This window comes from Pogoniulus pusillus, chromosome 17 (genome assembly GCF_015220805.1).
Source record: "Pogoniulus pusillus isolate bPogPus1 chromosome 17, bPogPus1.pri, whole genome shotgun sequence".
Taxonomy (NCBI): Eukaryota; Metazoa; Chordata; class Aves; order Piciformes; family Lybiidae; genus Pogoniulus; species Pogoniulus pusillus.
In genome coordinates this window covers 24,921,873-24,940,367 of record NC_087280.1, presented here as the reverse complement: position 1 = coordinate 24,940,367, position 18,495 = coordinate 24,921,873, and the positions used below count along the sequence as shown (strand labels likewise).

Here is an 18,495-nt window from a genome sequence, read left to right as displayed (position 1 = left end):
ATGAGTCGAGCAGCGACTGGAGTGACAGAGCATGTGAAGGACAGCACATCCGTCTGGGAAACATGCAGCACAAACGTGTGAACACTTAACAGCTCCAGGAGACAAGGGGAGCTGGGGACTTAGCACACAATTCGTTTTCCATTTGCTTAATCATTCTCCTAACTCAAGTTTTCCCTCTGCTCCCATCTGAGCCCACTTTGTCTGCCCCCGCCAGCCTCTCCACACTCCACCCAGAGAAGAGGGCTCTCATTGTATCCTGGGTCAGGCTTGTTCCCAAGAGATTTGTGTGATGGAGGAATAGATTTCTGAAGGGGGGGCAAACTTCATATATTAGGACAGGTCACGATGTACAGCAGTGGTCAACTGGCTGCATTGCCCCAAGGTCCCCTGGTCACAGTGGCATGAACTAATTCCAGTAATGTGTAGTCCTCTGCCAGCACAAGGAAAGCTGTGCACCACCTTTCCCACCATCAGCAGGGCTTCAGTTCTGCCCTGAGCAGAGTTAGACCCACTAAGCCTTTCCCCACAGAGCAGTGGGGGGTCACAGCAGATGCAGTCTCCACATTTACAGTGATGTCAGTACAGGTCATTCTCTCCCAGGCTGGCTGGTGTGGCCTGGCTCCCACTCTGAAGCTGCCAGAGCAAGCCTAAAGCTGTGAATCAGCGCCCAAAGGCCCGGCGTTGGTGCCCTGTCTCCGCACAGGCTGGGCACGGCGCGCGGTGGATGCGGGACGCGCTCGTGCTGACGCCTGGGTCGCTCTGTGGCTTTGCCGGCACGCCAGAGTGGCTGCCATCGGTCAGGAGGGGCTGGATGGCACCAAGCCTCCCTTGTTCGTGGAGACTGCTTCTAGTGAGTAACAGGTAAGTGTAAGAGCAGGGGCAGGACTCTATTTTAAGGCAGTTTCTTTGAACCCCAACATCAGTTTTGGAGCTTCTATGTTTATTTTTTACCCACGGCAAATACCTTGGCCAATACATACTTGTGGTTAGGACTACACTACCTTCCTTTCTGTCTTGCAGCAGTGCTTTGAAGTTTTTGGCATAGTAACAAAGTAAAGATTAGAATTCTAATGTCTTAAGTTTTCAGTTTCTGAGTAGCAAAATATATGAGCTGCCTTTGCTGGTTTGCATTGGCCTTGTGGTTCAGGTATCAGTAAGATGTCACGGGCCAGATCCTGCAAGCATCCATCAAACTCTCAGAGCTTTCAGAGAGTAGTGTGCTGCTGCTTCCACAGCAGATCTGTGACCTGCATAGAGATTAAGGGTGGGAAATGATTCTGCCTGAGCCTGGCTGGGGGCATGAGGCAGCTATCTGTGTGCTGCCAGCAGCTGCACTTTGCTGGGGCCTGGTATAGATCCCCCATTCACATCCAGCCTATTGCAACACAACAGAAATCAGTAGAAACTGTTCTCCAGAAAAACCAGCGTGTGGCCAGTTCCTGTGCCCGCAGGCAGTTTGCTCTGGCGTTTGCTCTCTAGCATCTTCCATTTCCTGCCTCACTCGTAGTTTATTTACAGAAATACTGCTGATGTGTCCAAGTGTAAAGACAGTACTTACTTGTTATCCTCCTCCTTTTTAAAGCGTCCTGCTTGCTCTGAAAGGTGATTTAGAGCTTTGAATGTAGTGACTGCTGAGAATTTGCTAGAATGAGGTTGTCAGGTCTGGTGTGTGGGCAGGTGGAGTATACATCAACCTCACCTACTCGTTGTTAGAGCATCTACTGCAACGCAGATTGCTGCTGGTGAATAAAATCTCTTTGCTTTTAGAAGGGCTTTGCCACCAAGCTCTTCAAGACTGGGGAAGGTGGAATCTGCAGTGCAACGTCCACTCTGCTGGGGAAGCAAAACGAAGACAGTCTGGGAGTGTTGGCAGTGGATTCTCAGCATCTGCTGTCTTTAAAGTGAACCTATTTGGCTGAAAGATGAAATCAAAGATGGAGCTCAAGATCCTTTTGGAGTGCATTTTTGTCACAGGTGAGAGTGGATGAATTGTTTGTGTGTTTAGTTCTAGAAAGTAATCTGCACACCCCGGGCGGTTCTCTCCCCCTGCTCCCTTTGGGTGGTTGTGTCATGGCAGCTCTGGGGATGTCTTTCTGTCTGCCATTTAGAAGCCTTCTTTTGCCTTCATGCTCGCATTTCTAGCCTAGAGCCTCATCTCAAGACATCTAATGCCAGATGTTGTTTAGAAAGAAGGGTAACCATGGCATCTATGGAAAACTGAGGAACTTCTGTGCCCTCAGCACAAGACACAGTGGTTAGAGTGTCTGAAACGAAGTGTTATACAAGGCTAGGTCAAGTGAGGCCTTTGCCTCCCTTAGCCAAGCATCTGACAATGAGCTGATTGACTGCTGCTTTAAAAAAAGAAAATAAAGAAACCAAACCAATCTGACAACAGCACAAAAATGACCTTAAACATTTAGCTTTCCTGGCCTTCTGGCTGGGATTTCCAAGTGCTGGGTTGAGTCATCTTCAACAAGCATTTTGTTTCTGCATCACTTCTACCAGGGAAAGGGCCAGAGTCTCTGGCATCAGCTGCTGTGACTCCACCAGTTCTGAAATTCCTTAGCCAGTGCCTTGGTCTTTTCAAAATATTTACAGTCGATGGAAGTCATTTTCCCAGCAGCATATTCCCTCTGCAAGTACTGAAATGGCAGAAGCTAGAAAGCCTTTGGATGATGCAAGAAGCAGGGCACAGGATTAAGGTTCAGCCCTAGACAAATCGAGCAGCTCATCAGGTGTCACAGATGGACCTTTCCACTCTCACCTGGCTTTTGGTCTGTCTTTTTGGGAGCCTTTACCTTAGCTCACGTTTTGCAGCAGACACAGCAGCCTCTTTTCTCAGCTTGCTCTGGGGATAACGTGGCCCTCATGTCACAAAAGCAAGAAGGCTGGGAAAGCAGAGGGAACAAGCAGGAAAGGGGAGGACACATCAGTGCCTGAAGAAATGCAGTCTGCTCTCCTGGCTTTGTTTTTGGTCCTGCACAGAGGCTCATGCTTGAGACATTTTAGAGTCTGCTACTGTAGCACTTGCCCTAGTCCCAGAGGGCCAGCACACTTGGGTTTGCATGAGGATGGATTAATAAAGATACATTCTGGTTGAGACCAAGGGAGGAAGGGGTGTAGACCAGATGATCTTCCAAGGTACCTTCCAGCCCCTGACATTCTATGGCTCTGTTCTATGAAACCAGCCTTTTTGCCTTCTTAAGGCAGAGGGTCAGGGTCCAAAGGAAAGATGTAAAAGTCTCTAGAATGGAGCCATGCAGTCAGATGCAGCTGTTCTCCATGCTTCATTTTGTCCTTGATGTTAATCTATATAGAATCAGCCAGGTTGGAAGAGACCTCCAAGCTCACCCAGCCCTAGACAATCAACCAGACCATGGCACTAAGTGCCCCAGCCAAGCTTTGCTTCAACACCTCCAGGGATGGTAACTCCACCACCTCCCTGGGCAGCCCATTCCAATGCCAATCACTCTCTCTGACAACAACTTCCTCCTAACATCCAGCCTAGACCTGCCCTGGCACAGCTTGAGAATGATGAGCCCAACCCCACCTGGCTACAGCCTCCCTTCAGGTAGCTGTAGATGGCAATGAGCTCTGCCCTGAGCCTCCTCTTCTCCAGGCTGCACACCCCCAGCTCCCTCAGCCTCTCCTCATAGGGCTGTGCTCCAGGCCCCTCACCAGCCTTGGTGCTCTTCTCTGAATTGAGGAGCTCAGAACTGGACACAGCACTCCAGGGGTGGCCTGAGCAGTGCTGAGCACAGGGGCAGAAGAACCTCCCTTGTCCTGCTGCCCACACTGCTCCTGAGCCAGCCCAGGATGCCATTGGCTCTGCTGCCCACCTGGGCACTGCTGCCTCATCCTCAGCTCCTCTCTCCTAGCACCCCCAACTCCCTCTCTGCATGGCTGCTCTTAGCCACTCTGTCCCCAGCCTGTAGTGCTGCTTGGGGTTGTTGTGGCCAAAGTGTAGAACCCTGCACTTGACCTTGTTCTGTCTCATCCCATTGGCCTCTGCCCACCCATCCAGCCTGGCAGTGTTTGCACAGAGTCAGCCCTTCCCTGCTGGAGTTTGTTCTAGATGTTATTTCAGCCCTGCTGCCAGACTCTCTGGCTGGTGCAGGGGAGAGGCAATGCAACACCTCGTGAAGCAGGCTCTAACACCCAGCAGACTGCTGGTCCCTGGAGAACCAGGTCTGATGTTGTCTAGTCCAGTCCATTCTTCTTACAACTGGCCAGTATCAGACTTTGTAAGGACAGGAGCAGGCAAGCTCATCTTTCACAGCTCCTGCTGCACCAGCACACACAGCACCAGGCACTGCTGATATGTTTTGTTGTTTTCTTTTCCTCTTGGGCCACCTGGAAACTGCTGACTCTGAGTGAAGCAAACTATCAGGGAGATCTGTCAAGCTTTCCAGCTCTGCCCGTGCCAGACCAAGCACACCTCTCCCTTAGCTCTGAAGAAATAACTACAGGGAGCATTAAATCCTGCAGGACTTTCCAACACTCCTCTCCTTCCCATATGACAGCAGTTCTGTGGGAGCTGTTAACACCTTTAGAGTCCTGCTTAGGGCGGCAGGTGCTGGGCCATAGAGGGATAGTTGAATATCCTCAGCAGCACCACAGAAAGAATGGAACCAGTTTTCTTGAACAAAGACAAGGATCCTTCAGCTCTGAGTCACACATGGTGGATTTCTGAGTTCATTTGGAGATGGAGACAGTGAGTGTCATGCTGGGACTGCAAACAAGTTTGTCTTCTTTCTTAAAGAGAGAGCTTAAGCTCTCTGACACACGGTACAGGAAGATTGTTCTGACCAGATCGTGCCACATGGAAGGCAGAGAACACAGCTTTCTAAACACAGGGCAAAGCCTCAGCCAGAGAAGTGCCAGGATAAGGTTATTGTAGCTGTCACCAAATTCCATCCCATGTAGCATTCTGAGAGAAGACTTTTTAGGATCACTCACTGATCCATGACTCTGAAAGGTGTGGGAGATCTGCAAGGAGCATCTAGAGAGGTTTATATTGCTAGGAGAGCCCTGGAGAGGGAATTTAATGTACCCATTGTTCACTATGGCACTAAGCAACCCAAATGCTGCTCGAAGGGACTCTTGTGTCACTATTCACCCAGGCTTCTGCGCCATCCTGTTTGGTTCCTTGACACTGCAGCCTCAAGGTGGATTTCTACCCTTTCAGGTCCATGCAAGGGCATCAGTTGTGAGACTCATTCTGTTGCCAAGAGCCTTATGTAAGCTGCTTGCCAGCTATAACAGCAGAGCCTGTAGGCTTACAGCCTACAGTAAGGTACTGAGGAGTTTGCATGGATACGGATCATGGAAGGTACTGGAGCCCTGCATGTGTTGGAGGTATGCAGGCAAGCAGCTGAGCAGCTGAGACAAGGAAGACTGTGCTGCAGCTCTGTTAATAAAGAGCAGGGAGTACACAGAGGCCAGCTCCTCCCTGGCTCACAGGAGGAAATCAGCAGAGTGCCGATGGAGTCCTTCCAAAGGGGAGGAGGCAGTGTGGCTTTGCAGGTGACCAAGGGTACTCTGGGACCTAGGTGAGTGTCACCCGTTCATGTTTGCTGTCAGAACGTAAGAGAAAGTTGCTTTGGAGTTGTCCTCCTGCTGTGACCTAGCCAGCAGCTGAGCCACCTCACAGCCAGATCCCTGTAGTGCAGCCCTTGCAGTACTGGGCTGAATGGTGTGATCTTTGGCAAGGAATGCAAGGAGTAAGAGACCTTGGGTTTCAGTAGTGCCGTGCCGCTGCGCAGACACAGCAGTCCAGTTTTAGCTGATTTCTACTGAGATTATGCAGAATAAAGCAGAATGCATTAAAAATATTTTAGATGAGAAGACCAGTGCTTTCACAGAAGCCACTACCTGCACAGGTAGAAGGTGTATAGTAAGGCAGGTGCCAGGAGGGCACACACTGTGTGAACAGACATGTCCTACCCTCAGCGAGGTCCCTTTTGCACATCACACCAACAGGTGTGGAAAGTGGAAAATTGGAATGTCACCGAAAGGGAACATTCTAAAGGCCTGAGAAATACACTGCTCAGGATGAAAAATGTTCTGTTTGTTAGAGGTACTGACGAAAGGATAGGGGGGTGTCATAGGAAGCTCTCAAGACTTTGTCTGTCTCTAGGAAAAAGTCACATCCCTGGCAGGTTTAAAGCCATCATTCCCTGCCTCCTGAATCAGGCAGAACATCTGCTGAACCTCCCGTGCCTGTCATAGTATCATTCCTACTTGCATGGCTTGTGAGATCCCATGGGCTTACACTTTACAAATGCACTGTACTGCAGTAGCAGTTTTCTATGATGAGCTGAACACTAAACTGCAGGTAGCAAACACCAGCTGTGCTCTGAGCCCACCCAGAGCGGCCTGGTGCTCGCTGAGTTCAGCACAGCACCAAGCAGCAGTGTGCGCTGGCACAGGGGGGAAGCTAATGCTTTTCCATGCTGTTTATACAGGGCAGGAACATTGCAGCTTGCAGGCTCTGAAAAGCCAAGCAGAGTCCTGTGTTCCTGAGGAATATTTAGGAGCTGATGCAGTGGGGAAGGTCCCAGCACACCACACTCAGCTGCCTACCTTGGTGAGTAACTTTCTCCTCGTGTTGTTGCAGTTCTCGTTTGCTGCTGCTTTGGACTGGACCATGCTGGTGATCACACGTGGAGGGTCGGGAGGGCTCTCTTCTGTCTCCAGTGTGTACGGCAGTGGTGTTCTAGCACAGCAGTCCAAATCCCCTTGGCGCCAGCTGGTAGAGCTCTCCAAGGGATCAGGGCACTTCTCGTCAGGACTGGAGCTGTCGTCGCTGGTCCTGGCATTGCACAGGATGAGCGATCTCGGGAGGGAGCGAAACTTTCTCGACTTCCTGTTCCCAGCACTGCTCTTCCCATCCATCTTCAGAGAGCTGCTGGTGCTGCTCTTTTTCCTGTCGTTCTCCCATTTATGGGGCATCATACTTTCAATAACTTTCTCTGCCTCTCTGGTGCTGAAGAGCCTCCAGGAAAGGAAATATAAAAGTTAAGTTGTAATATGCGCCACTTTCTCCCACTTAATCACCTACGCTACTGAAAAGCCCTAATGAATAAATCAAATCAACAGAGCCTCTCAGTCTGCTCACAGCCACGTGATATCTCATGACTTGCTAATTCTGCTTCTGTGAGTGCTCTACCAAATCTGCCTGCACCTTTTCAATCTCTTCCCATGCTCCCCAAGCACAACGGAGTGCTTTTAATAAATGGTTTTGATGCTTGCATTGTTCTGCTTCCTCTGGGCTCCTGCTGAATCTGCATGTTGAAATCCCATACTGAGAGGGAAGATACTTTAAAAGCCTCATTCTGTCCTCCTAACACTATTTGGAAAGAGGAAGCTCCTTCTGAAGTTTGATTCATGAAACCACTATAATTCCAAGGAGGTTAATCCAGTTGTGGAGGTTAAGTTCTCTGTCTGGCACACCTGATTTGTAAGAAGTTTAGCAAAAGTGGAACTCAGCCATAAGAGAGTGAGAAACGTCAGGCTGCTATAAAACCACTGCCTTTGCACTCCAGAACCCACTTAAGGCCATGCGTTTAGCAGCAACAGGGAGATCCAGTGAAGCACTTAAGATGTGAATATCTGATTAGGGATGGAACTCTACAGAGGCATGCAGATCCAATACAGCCATCAATAAGTGTCCCATTACAGAAATGGCTTCTTTCAGCCTGTGATTCAGCATAAAAACTTCAGAGAAAATGGAGAAACTGCTATAAAAGCAAAGTGTGACAGACACTGGAGCTCTTGTGTCCATGTGGTGAGCGTGTTAAGGTAACAAAGGGCAGCTCTGTTAAACCCTTTCTTTTTTGTCTCAGAGAAGACTCTGCTAGGTGTGTGTCAGTGCTGAGAACTCAGCTAGAGGAAGTCTAAGTTAATTACTTTGACCTCCTGATTTAATTTCTGTGATCATGTTCATTACACAAACTTTCCTGTTCTCCTCACAGTACCTGGCTGGTAACGCATGTTGAAACTAAAGGATTTGCGTGAATCAAAGATGCTGTGTAAGTGTTGTCCATGAGGCTGAGAATCAAAGTAGCTTCAAAGGCACTTCTCAAGGATGCCATTGAGAGTTTGATTTGAGGTCTTTTGCATCTCTGAAGAACTAGGCAGGTATCTTTGCACCCAGAATAAGATAAGAGCTCCTACTTCTCTAGGACTGACCTCCCCTCCTGCACTATGAACAGAACCTGGTTTTCAGAGCCTCTATGCAGTAATTTTGAAATACACAGATGAAAATTGCTATGAATTATACTAGAACAACAGTGTTGGGAACTGAAGTAGCTGCTGATGGTGTAATTCAGCATCACAAGTATGCAGTTTTTCCTCTCTGTTGATTAGTTGAATGCTGGCTGACACTTGCCCCTACTAGCACATGAAGACTTTCAGTGTTTGAGGCTTTGGTTTGGTTCCTTTTTTCTTTTAAAAAGCACACTTTTTAATGGCTTGGCAAACCTAAAGCTTTACCCTACCCTAGTGTGTTATGTCTTTAATTGAAGCCTTTGAGCTGGGGAATCCCAGTGTATTAGAGAATCGATCTTGTGAAGCTTGCTGTTCTTTCCCTGCATGTCTGAAGGCCAGTGAAAATGCCACCTACCCATCAGACCTGAGTGTGCAGCTGAAAAAGCCATAGAATGGGCAGGATGAGGAGACCGTCTGCAAGTACCTCCCCTCAACACCTGGGCAGGAAGAAACAGAGCTACTTGCTGAGGGTGCGTGGAACGTGCATCACTTGAAAGTCTGTGAGAGAGACTGGTGCTCCCTCTGTGACAACTGGCAACTGCTTTTGGACACCAGCAATAAGAAGGTCAGAAACGAGCCCAAGCTGCACATTCAGACTTAAATGCTCCTGTCTGTGGGGGGAATTAGAAGAAATAGCACTTTTCATTCAGGGATTTCAATGCTGCACAAACATTGCCTGTGCTCTCACCTCCCCAAAGAGAAGGAATTTTAAAAGAGCTATGAGAAGCAAATGGATAAGCAGAGGACTTGATAGCTTAATGGTCAGAATACAGCTCTCTGGAGACCGGTGTGTTAGGATGAAGGCTGGGAACGTTCAGAAGCCCTTACTTGCTCTGCTTGAAGCTGCTGAGCTTAAGGAAGCACTGCCTTCAGTACTAAGTGCTTCAAGAGGTGCCTCTGCCTGTGCCAAGCACCTGGGATGCAGGCAACACCTAAGCACCTGCTGAAACAGTGAAGGAAACGGCACTCAGATCCCAGCCCCCGCATGCTTCTGAGGGGATTTACCTTACCTTCTGCCCTGCTGCCACAGCTGCCTCCTCCTCCCCCACCCCCACCAGGGCTCCAGCAGTTCAAAGACCAAGTTTAACCCTGAATAACTTACCTAAGGTCTCAAAGCAAGCCAGTGGCTGAGGTGAAAATAAACCCAGCAGACCTGAAGACTTCCAGTTAAATGCTTGCTCTTGCTCTAAATATTAGATCACAGCCCAAGCCTTAACTGAGGCAACATCCTTTCCAGAGCTGGTGAATCAGGGTTGCATAAGTGACAGAAACACAGGAGGTACCAAACCCAGAGTCTCTAAGATTTCCAGTTAAGTTATCCAGAATTGTTACTTTACACAGCAAACAGCATTGCAAGAACCAAGCTTTAGGATTCTTCTCCATCATCCACCAAATGCCAAGCAAGGTATCTGTAGCATGGACAATTACTTCAGAGACAATGCTCCAAACGATTCATCCTCTCCTCCAGTGCTCTCACTGCTTGTCATTTTCTCTTGCCATTCTTATACCTTCAGCACGCCCGATGGAAGCTGTCTGTGGTTTCTAATGCAAACCAAATGTTCTTTTTCTTTCTCTTTTTTTTTTTCCCTTTCCAAGTTTTATTTTTCCAGCTTTAAGTCTAAAAAGCTCTCACTCACTCTGTCTTCTGAAAGCAAAATAGATGATTTGAGCTGTGCCCGTTTGGTTCACGTTTTCGGTTGGACATTAAGCTAAGCATTTACAGGATGCAAATAATTTGGTGTAGCTCCCAGGCTGGATGTGAATGCGCTGCTGTTCCCCAGACAGTAGCAGAGAGACAACTTTTCTTTGCTAGCAAGGACAAGATGAGTTTTGCATTACCAAGTGCTAGCAGCATGATATCTTGCATCCTATTTTTAATCTAGATCTTGTGGTCTTTGTCAGCCTCATTACTGAGTAGAACTATTCGCAGTGAACTCTTGCAGATGTCTAGGATTTCCAGGCAGCAGGAAGAGCTTCAGATTTGGAGGCTTCCTAATAGCGAGTGCAAAACTCTTCAAGAGTTGAATTTACCATGAAAAAAATTACAAAAATCCAACCCCATCTGACTGTAAAGTAACAATTGAAAAGGAAGAACTTACAAGAGCGAGGCAGGCAAACCTGAGCGCCGCAGAAGGCTGCTGCTCTTCATAGGCCTGGCAAAAAAAGACAGAGTGGATAATTGAAACCACGCTCAGCTGGCGCCACGTGACGCAGCTTGGAACCCAGCTATTGTTTCCTGCTGCAGAAATGGCAGCCAGCGGAGAGAAACAGAGATGCAGGGCTGGGGAGGCTGCTTCCAGCAGGCTCTCAGCTAAGGAGGCAAGGCCGTCCAAGGAGGCCGTGTCATTCGGTTTTACCCATTGCTCTCTGGTCCTAGGACTGATCTTAAATACTTGGGGGAGCCAGAACCTGTGCTAGTCAGGTACAGGGTTTTCTGCTGAGGGCTGAGGTGGCAAGCATGCTTCTGCTAAGTTTAGCAAGTTAAGCTAGAAAGAATTTCATAGACTGCTTCTGCTCCAGGAGCAAGACATAGCAGAAGCCACCTCTGAATGCCAAGCCCTTCCTGTTCACCAGCAAATAGCCTGGCCCTGTAGCCTAGCACTTCTGAAATGCCCCCTCCTTTTGGGGTTAGACTGCAGCTTTATGATCCAGACTGATCAACGACTTGGAAACTCCTTGCTTTTTTCATAGAGCACCTGGGACCTGAGAACCATGCCACAGGTTCTCAGGGACCTCGGTTATCCTTTGCTGGCTGCAAAGCAGGTGGGCCATGCTGGGTGAGTACTGGGAGAGAAAGGAAAGATGAGAGCTCCCCTTTGTAGACTGCCCATAGGAGCCCCAACAGGTCCTGCCCCTGATCATACAGAAGTGGCCAATCTCTGTTTTAACAAAAAGAAGTTAATTTGACAGTGTTTTCCCAGCAATTAAGTTTTCAGGCTATTGGTTCCCCAAAGGAAATCTGTTGAGAGGAACACATTTTTAACCTGGATCAGGGGGTGAAATAAACATGGAAGGTTCCCCAGATCTGCAGTTCTCATCTTGTAGAAGAACCAAGGCTTGACACTAAGTAGTGAACAGCAGTAATCAAGCAGCTTTGCTGGAAAGGAGGAGAAACAGGGAGCTGGCTTTCTGTTTTGGGAAAGACAATGGCCTTGGACATAAAATGGAGGGTTATAGCACTAGAAATACAAAAATGAACTATCCATGAGGAAGCAAACCACCTACTGTTTACCACTGGGCCTTCTGGCACTGTAGCACACACGTGGTTTTGTTTAGCAATAGAGAAGTCATTCACACACAATCTCAACAGCCTCAGAGTTTTGATCCAAATCGATTGCGCTGGAAGCTCAGAAGCATTGGGAAGCTCTTTTTATGTCTTCCCATTGTCACATGCTATTGCATTTCCTGACTGGGGGCTGAATGCTGCAGCCCCTAAGCCACAGGGAGTTTCGTTCATTCGGAGCCTGGACTCCTGCCAGGGCCAGCAGCAGAAACATAAATATCACCAGGAAAGGCTGGGTCTTGCTTCTTGTTTCACTCCAGCCTGTTGCTGTTTTTTTCCATCTCCTCTGTGCAGTAATTGTTCAGTGTCCAGTGAGCAGAAATGCAGGGTTTAGAGGCCATAAGGAAAAGGCACAGGAGAGAACCTCTGCCGTGCCTGCCATCTTACACTAACGGTGCGTTTTGATACTGTGTGCTGTGGTCAGGCTTCCTTCAGTGCTTAGCTCAGAGGTATTGTACCAGCAAGAGGGCAATGAACACTGAGCAGAGGCTGGAATTTTGTGCCAGAAGCCTCAATGTGGACTCTCCTTTGCAGAAAGGAGCTGCATCAATAAAGGTTTATGAGATAGTAGGGACTGTGAGGAAAATCAGCTGGGTTTCTTTACTGCCTTCTTGTGTGAGAGACAGGAAAAGAAGAATGAAGTAAAATGCAGAGTTCAATCAAAGGAAATACCTGAAATCTGAAGCTTAATGTGTGGAACAGAAAGCTAGCATGAGCACTTTGAAGTTAGCCCCTTTGCCTTTGAGTTCAGCAGGACAGAGATCTCAGCTCAGGAGGTGAGTTGATGCCTATCTGCAGTTAAAGGCAATAGCATGCAGGAGAGGCAGCAGCCCTTGCTCCAGGACAGAAGTCAAGCAGAACCACTCAGAGCTAGCGACACCTCTGCAGAGGCATGGGATCCTGGTTACGCACACGGTAACTTCTCTGATGCCTGGAGCTGCTGTCTAGTGGAGGTGGGGAAAAGAAAAAGAAGAGCCACTGAATTTATTTGTTCTCCTTTGCCTAAAGTCAGGATGTGGCTGGAACCATAGCAGATATAGGAACTGAACCGTCTTTTCCCCACATTATTTTCTGTGTCCAGAGGTTTGGATTCTAGAGCACAAATAGGCAGACTATTCAGCACTAAATATTTAGCTGTTGCTACTGGTGATAACCTTTTCCAAAAAGGAGAATATAAATTTAGGCAGAACATCAGTACTGGGCAAAGCAAATCTAAGTGATGATGGAACCTAGCCCTAGTCCTGATCCCCACCCAGCTCCAAGTACTGCTTGAGTGAATAAGGAAGAAAGTCAATCATTTGGAGTGCTCTAGTTTTTGTCCTCTCCTTACATTGCTCAGCAAGCCAAGGAATTAATTTTGTCTTAGTCAGTCACCATTTTCACATGCTGCCATATTCCAGACAACAGTTGTGTTGCACAGGCCAATCCAGCCCCTTGTGGCTGCTAAGCCAGGATTGGATTAGTCACCTCTGTCTTGGGTTTCACAGCTCTCTCTCTCTCTCTCTCTCTCTCTGCCCTGCCACCATCCAAACATAGCAACATGGCAGGGTAAGTCAGCCACATCAGCAGCCTCCTGCATCAGCAGCTGACTGCAGCAGGGGTTACCTTTAAGGAAAGCATCAAGGGAGCTTGCTTTCAGGAAGAGCTTCTTCTGGTGCCCTTCTTGCTAAGAGCAGGCTGCCCACTGAGGCTTTGTGTGCCCCGGTGCTGCTGGAGGTTTTTGGGTTCTGACTGGATAGTCCTGGTCAGCAGAAGCTGCCCATAACGGAGGAGTATGGCACTATGGCAAGCAGAGACATCTCTTCCCAATTTCTTTCATCACTTGCTGCCTAACTTTTGCCAGGAAGCAAATGCTTTTTTCTTTAACAGATTAAATGATCCTCCTGTGTAGTGCAGCTGTAATGTTCCCATTTTTGACTCCCATTGAGGCTTTGATATCAAGAGTATCCAGAGGCAATGAGTTTCATGTGCTACATAAAAAATCACTTCCTTGTAACTGTTTTAAATTCACTGCCTGTGAATTCAGATCCCTGTAGAATCCTTTTCTCCTTGATCTCTGTACTGGTCATCCTCTGTCTTCTACCCACTTTTGTCTTTTCTTTTTCTGCCCTTCCCTTCTCAGCTCCATGCTGCTTTCACATGTTTAGAGTTCCTCCTTTTCCTTCAGATCCCGTTTTAGAAATCCACTTCCTTGGTGAACTTTGTTACCTGTCTGTAATGGTGTCCAGCTCTGCAGCTTCCTGGTCTATTTTGCCTTCCTGTGAGTTAATGAAGTTCCTGGATCCTGTCTTCCCAAGTGCTCCACAGCATGCACTTGTGCTCCGCTTGCCTGCAAACCTCAGCCTGGTGTCCACACTTGTGGCAGTGCCTTGGACATCAGCTGTAAAATATTGCTTATATAGTGCCATGGAAGAGAGTCTAAGACTAAACATGCACCAAGCAAAAAGCAGTTTTGCCTCATCTTTGGAACATAGTCTGGAGCTCCAGATAGACTGTGTCAGGCTGTGCAGACTCAGGATAGTTACTGTATGTACACAGCGCTTTGCTGACACACAAAGTAACCCGCGTGTGATTCACACCTCCAGCACCAGCAGTCTGGGGCATGGACTGTGGCGGTGGTGAGGCACAGCAGTGGCAGCCTTCTGGCACTGCTGTGACCTGTGTTTGCTCTTTCAGTGCTCCCGTTGTGGGGACAGGGACTGTGAGAGGGATCAGATTGAGCTCACCAAATGCCACAAGGCACTTATGTCAGCCGTGGAGTTACTAACTGCTTCTGCAGGACATGTCCATCAACTTGTCTTTAAAGCCAACTGAGCAGTACAGAGTTTATCACTTGCTGCAGCACCACAGTGCTACCATTATGTGAGCTTCCCTGGATGGTCTCATTCTAATTTAAAACAAATATTTTTAAAAGTTAGGACTTTACCTCTTCTTTCCCATTTCCAGTCACATAATGTTCCTTTTTCATCTGCCTCTGCATTCCTTTTGATTTATATTCCCCTGAACTGCAGGCTGACATAAGGGGCCCTTTAGATTGAATGAAAGGAGAATTATCAGTTGCCAAGATGATGATTTACCAGGAAAAGAAGCAAGGGGCAAAAGAAAAAAACTTCCTCTACACAGGAAAATCACATGAAAGTTATCTCTGTGTGAAAGGGGCATTTAAACCTGTCTGTCTTTTGATTGTGAATCTGTTAGGTTCTGCCATGCCCAATGCTACTGATCTCTCCTTTGCTCCTGGGCCGGCCAGACACGAACAATGACCTCGCTGAAAAGGTGACTAGACTAGGTCCCTCTGGGCGCTAGAGGCAGAACTTGCTCCACTCTGTGCACTGTGGTGGAGGCATCACTTTGTACAGCAGCCTGGCCTCAGTCTCAGTGGAGTCATGGGCTTGTGGTTTGGCACTTCACAGGGAGCGGTGATGGTCCTGTCTGGGGTGCTGTGCCTGTTGGTTTGGGTTGAGTGGGTTTGGGTTTTTCGAGGTGATGTGTTATGGAGCTCTTGCAGTGTGAGATGGTTTTAAGTTTGTCTGGGGTTTTCTTCTAATTGGCTTTGTCAGTGTCTGATGAGGAATTATGCAAACTCCTCTTGGATGTCTGTGCCTGGCTGAGATGTCTTTACCACATTTCTAAGTGCAGTTGTCATTTCAACTGCAGGGCATTAGCAGAAGCTCCTGGGTGTCGTTCCTGTTGCCTGGCAGAGGCAAAGCTACTTAACACAAGCTGCTGAGGACCCTTCACATTTCTGCTGCTTTATCTTTAAGGCTATGGCAATCAGAAAGAAGCTGAGGGGATGGTTATGTGTGGTACTGAAAGATAACAGTATAAAGCTCCCATGACAGCTCGCTCTCTCTGAAGTTCTACAGTGCTGTGGCCTCTCACACTGCTGTGATGCACAACGTGTCTGTTACTCACTAGCACTGCCGACAGCCAGGGGAGAGACTTCACAGCTTCCCAAGTGACCCAGTGTGATCTGGTGCAGAAATAGCTGTCTGGTGAGACACAAATGCAATGCTTCTGGTGCTTCAGGAGCTCTGGTGAAGCCCTGCTCACAGGTGTGCTGGGTGATGCTGGAGTCAGCTGCAGCATCCTAGAGAGTCCAGACTCTAGTGTCTTCGGGAAATAACTTTTCTTCCATGCTTTCAAATCAGCCTACACCTCGACAAGTATCTGATGTTAAACAGCTTGGAGCTAGTGACTGAGAGATCTCAGCTGAGGATTCCTGATCTTGGGTTTTGGTTTTCCTACTGAATCACAGGTTTCAATCACAGAAGCTGTAATAATTAGCTAGTCTAATTAGTTTGTCAAAGTCAAAGATTTAATTTGCAATTCCTGTTCTGATGGAATAACTTTTCCTGCAGCTAAAGGATAGCTTTCAAAATAAGCACTACGCTTGCCTGTGGAGACCTCCTTCCACCAGCACAGACCTCCTTCCACCAACCCTGAAACTTTGCTCTGCTCTCAGAGGATTTTTAGCAAATGAAACAAGTAACACCCACTCTCAGAAAACACTAAGAGTTTGCTGCTGTCAAGTAAGAATGTCCTGCACCAACCCATCTTGCACTGTGTAAAATCTATAACACACCAAACTTATTCCATATAATAAAGCATGCAAGTTCTGTGTCTTACTGTAACAGAGACAGTGGAGATGTTACCCTGTAACAGCACTGGGCAAATAAAAGCAGCAGGTCACAGCACCGTTCGACAGTCAAGAGCCATGACAGTGATGGGGATGCTGCCAGCTGCTGGCTCAGCCATTCAGCACAAGCTGAAGCAATCTGACAGCCCCACAGCTCGATGTCATCCTTTCACAGGCACGGGTGGCACGATGGAGGAAGACAGACTGCTGGTCTCCATCTCCACCCTGGCAGCAACCCCCTTGCAGAGGGGCAGTAATGGGTGCTCCAGCAGCCTCTGCACTGTGTGCCCCTAGGGGCTGCTGGCTGGAGGTGAGTGCTCAGCTCGGAGCAGCCCCCCAGCACCTGAGGTTACAGCACAGACAACAGCTCAGCAATACAGGGGTGCTGTGCCAGCCTGCAGGGCTTTACTGCAGGCTCACACTGCATGAATCAGGTACTAACGAGGCTCATAATAAAGGTTACTGTTAAGCGAAGGCTGCACTAATAATGCTGGCAAGATTTAAAGTCTGCAGATGTTATTTATAGGAGATGACTGCAAATATGGATCCCCTTTGAGGCTGAGGCTGGAGCAATTGAGTGACTTCCTGCATGGGCTAATTCACACTGCGCGTCAAGTAAAGAGTGCCTTTGGATGGCTTGCCTGGAGCTGTGCTCTGTATTAGGTAATCATATTAATGTTTAATTCTGAAATAGTCTGGAAATGTGTATGTGTTTGCAGAGGGCTAGGTACTGCCTCTGCCCAGTTCTCGTGGAGAAATGCATTTTCCTGCATTACTGCTTGACAGAGACTACAGCAAGCAGTTACACAGCAGAGCTCAAATGAGTAGCAAGGTTAAAAACAATTCTGGGGAAAAAATTGGCTTGGTAAAAGCTATTGAAAAACCCTAAATTCTTTCCTCTTCACCTGGTTTGGAAATCAATTCATTTATCTTACTTATGAAGACTGGTTGCCAGCAAAAGAGATTGTGTTGGTTTAAAATGATTTTGAGTAATGAATCATTTGAGTCACAGTTTTATTTCTTCTTTGCCTCTGGTAATACTGCAGCTGAGAGAGGCCTTTGAACCTGAAGGAAGCTGTCAACTGGCAAGAGCCTCCGCTCCGCTCTGCCGGCTTTTACGTGTGTCAGAAGGAAGAGGAGCAATACTGCAGAGCAAACTGCAAGTGTCCTAACTAAGGTACTCCCGTACAGAGCATCTTTCTAAAGTTGGAAGGCAGAGCAGCGAACAACATTAAGCTCCTTGAAACGTCTGGTAGCACTTAAGAGCAAATAGCTGTGGCAGCAAACAGGAGGACAAAACCTTCCAGCTCCCCTTTCATCTGTTTGCTCCTCTTTTTCAAACTCAAGCAGTCAGAAATGCCAGAGAGTGAGAAGCCAAAGGAGCTCACCGTAGCACGCCCGAACAATTTGCTACAGAAATAGCACTTACCGTTGCCAAGGCTCCTCTGCTCTCAGCCCACCCTCACCATGCCTCCTCGGGGCCGAGACACGCAGCAGGCTCAGCTCCCAGGGCGTTCGGCGCTTGACAAAATCCTAACTGCAGTGCAACCCTGCAGTGTTTGGGTGTTTGACTGCAAGTGCTGAGCGTCCAAAGTGCCTGCTCAGTGTAACTTTTCCTCTGCAGAAAATGCCTTGTGATTTGCCAGCAGATCTTCAGTGCCTCAGACTGGGTATTTCCAGCTGCCGCCCTCCTTGCTAGGCAAATGTGTATAACAGAGATGCTATTGCACTGAATCCTAACCCTTTTCCCGCACCACAAACAGCAATGGAAAACCTCAGGCTTTCCTCCTGGACTTCTACTGACTTGTGTGTGTTGTGAAAAGCAGAACACAACGAGTCTGAGGGCTAATATCTGGAGGACGTGTTAAAACGCTTCAGATCACCTCCGTGCTGCTCGTTCCTGCAGCTCGTTGGTTAACTGGCTCCGTCTGTGTTTATGTAGCCGCATGGTACAAATACAACACCTAAACTTCTCGCCCCGACTCGAAATGATTCATTTATTACTTTTCACCCACACCACCCCCACTCAAAGAGGAAAAAAAAAAAAAAGAGAGAGAAGAAAGAAAACACACAGTGCTCATTTAACCCCAGTGAGTGAAAATGCCTTTCAGAAGGGCTGCCAAGGCTCTGGGAGGTTTTTCTTCGGTGAATAAAGTCTGTGTAGCAGAGGAAGAGTTTTGTCTGCAGATGGCAGAAGTCAGTCTCAAGCAAACAGATGCAAACCAGGATCCTTTTGCTGTGTGAAAATGAGAGAACAGCAAAGAAGATGCCAGTGTTACTCGTATCAAATCACTTGAGAGGG

General features: G+C 47.9%; 1 protein-coding gene across 7 annotated transcripts in view; it reads right to left on the bottom strand.

Annotated features, from left to right (window-relative positions):
- The window catches only part of IL16 (interleukin 16), a 39,298-nt gene extending 21,578 nt beyond the window's left edge, over positions 1-17,720 (bottom strand). For 5 of the 7 annotated variants that reach the window (XM_064158151.1, XM_064158154.1, XM_064158150.1 and 2 more), the window contains exon 1: positions 6,586-7,128. In XM_064158151.1, coding sequence (XP_064014221.1) covers positions 6,586-6,957 — 372 coding nt within the window. In that variant the 5' untranslated portion in view covers positions 6,958-7,128. Of the gene's footprint in view, positions 1-6,585; positions 7,129-9,373; positions 10,400-17,622 lie in introns of those variants that run through there. The other 2 variants (XM_064158156.1, XM_064158149.1) reach the window with 2 other exon arrangements.
- Positions 17,721-18,495: the final 775 nt, after the last annotated feature.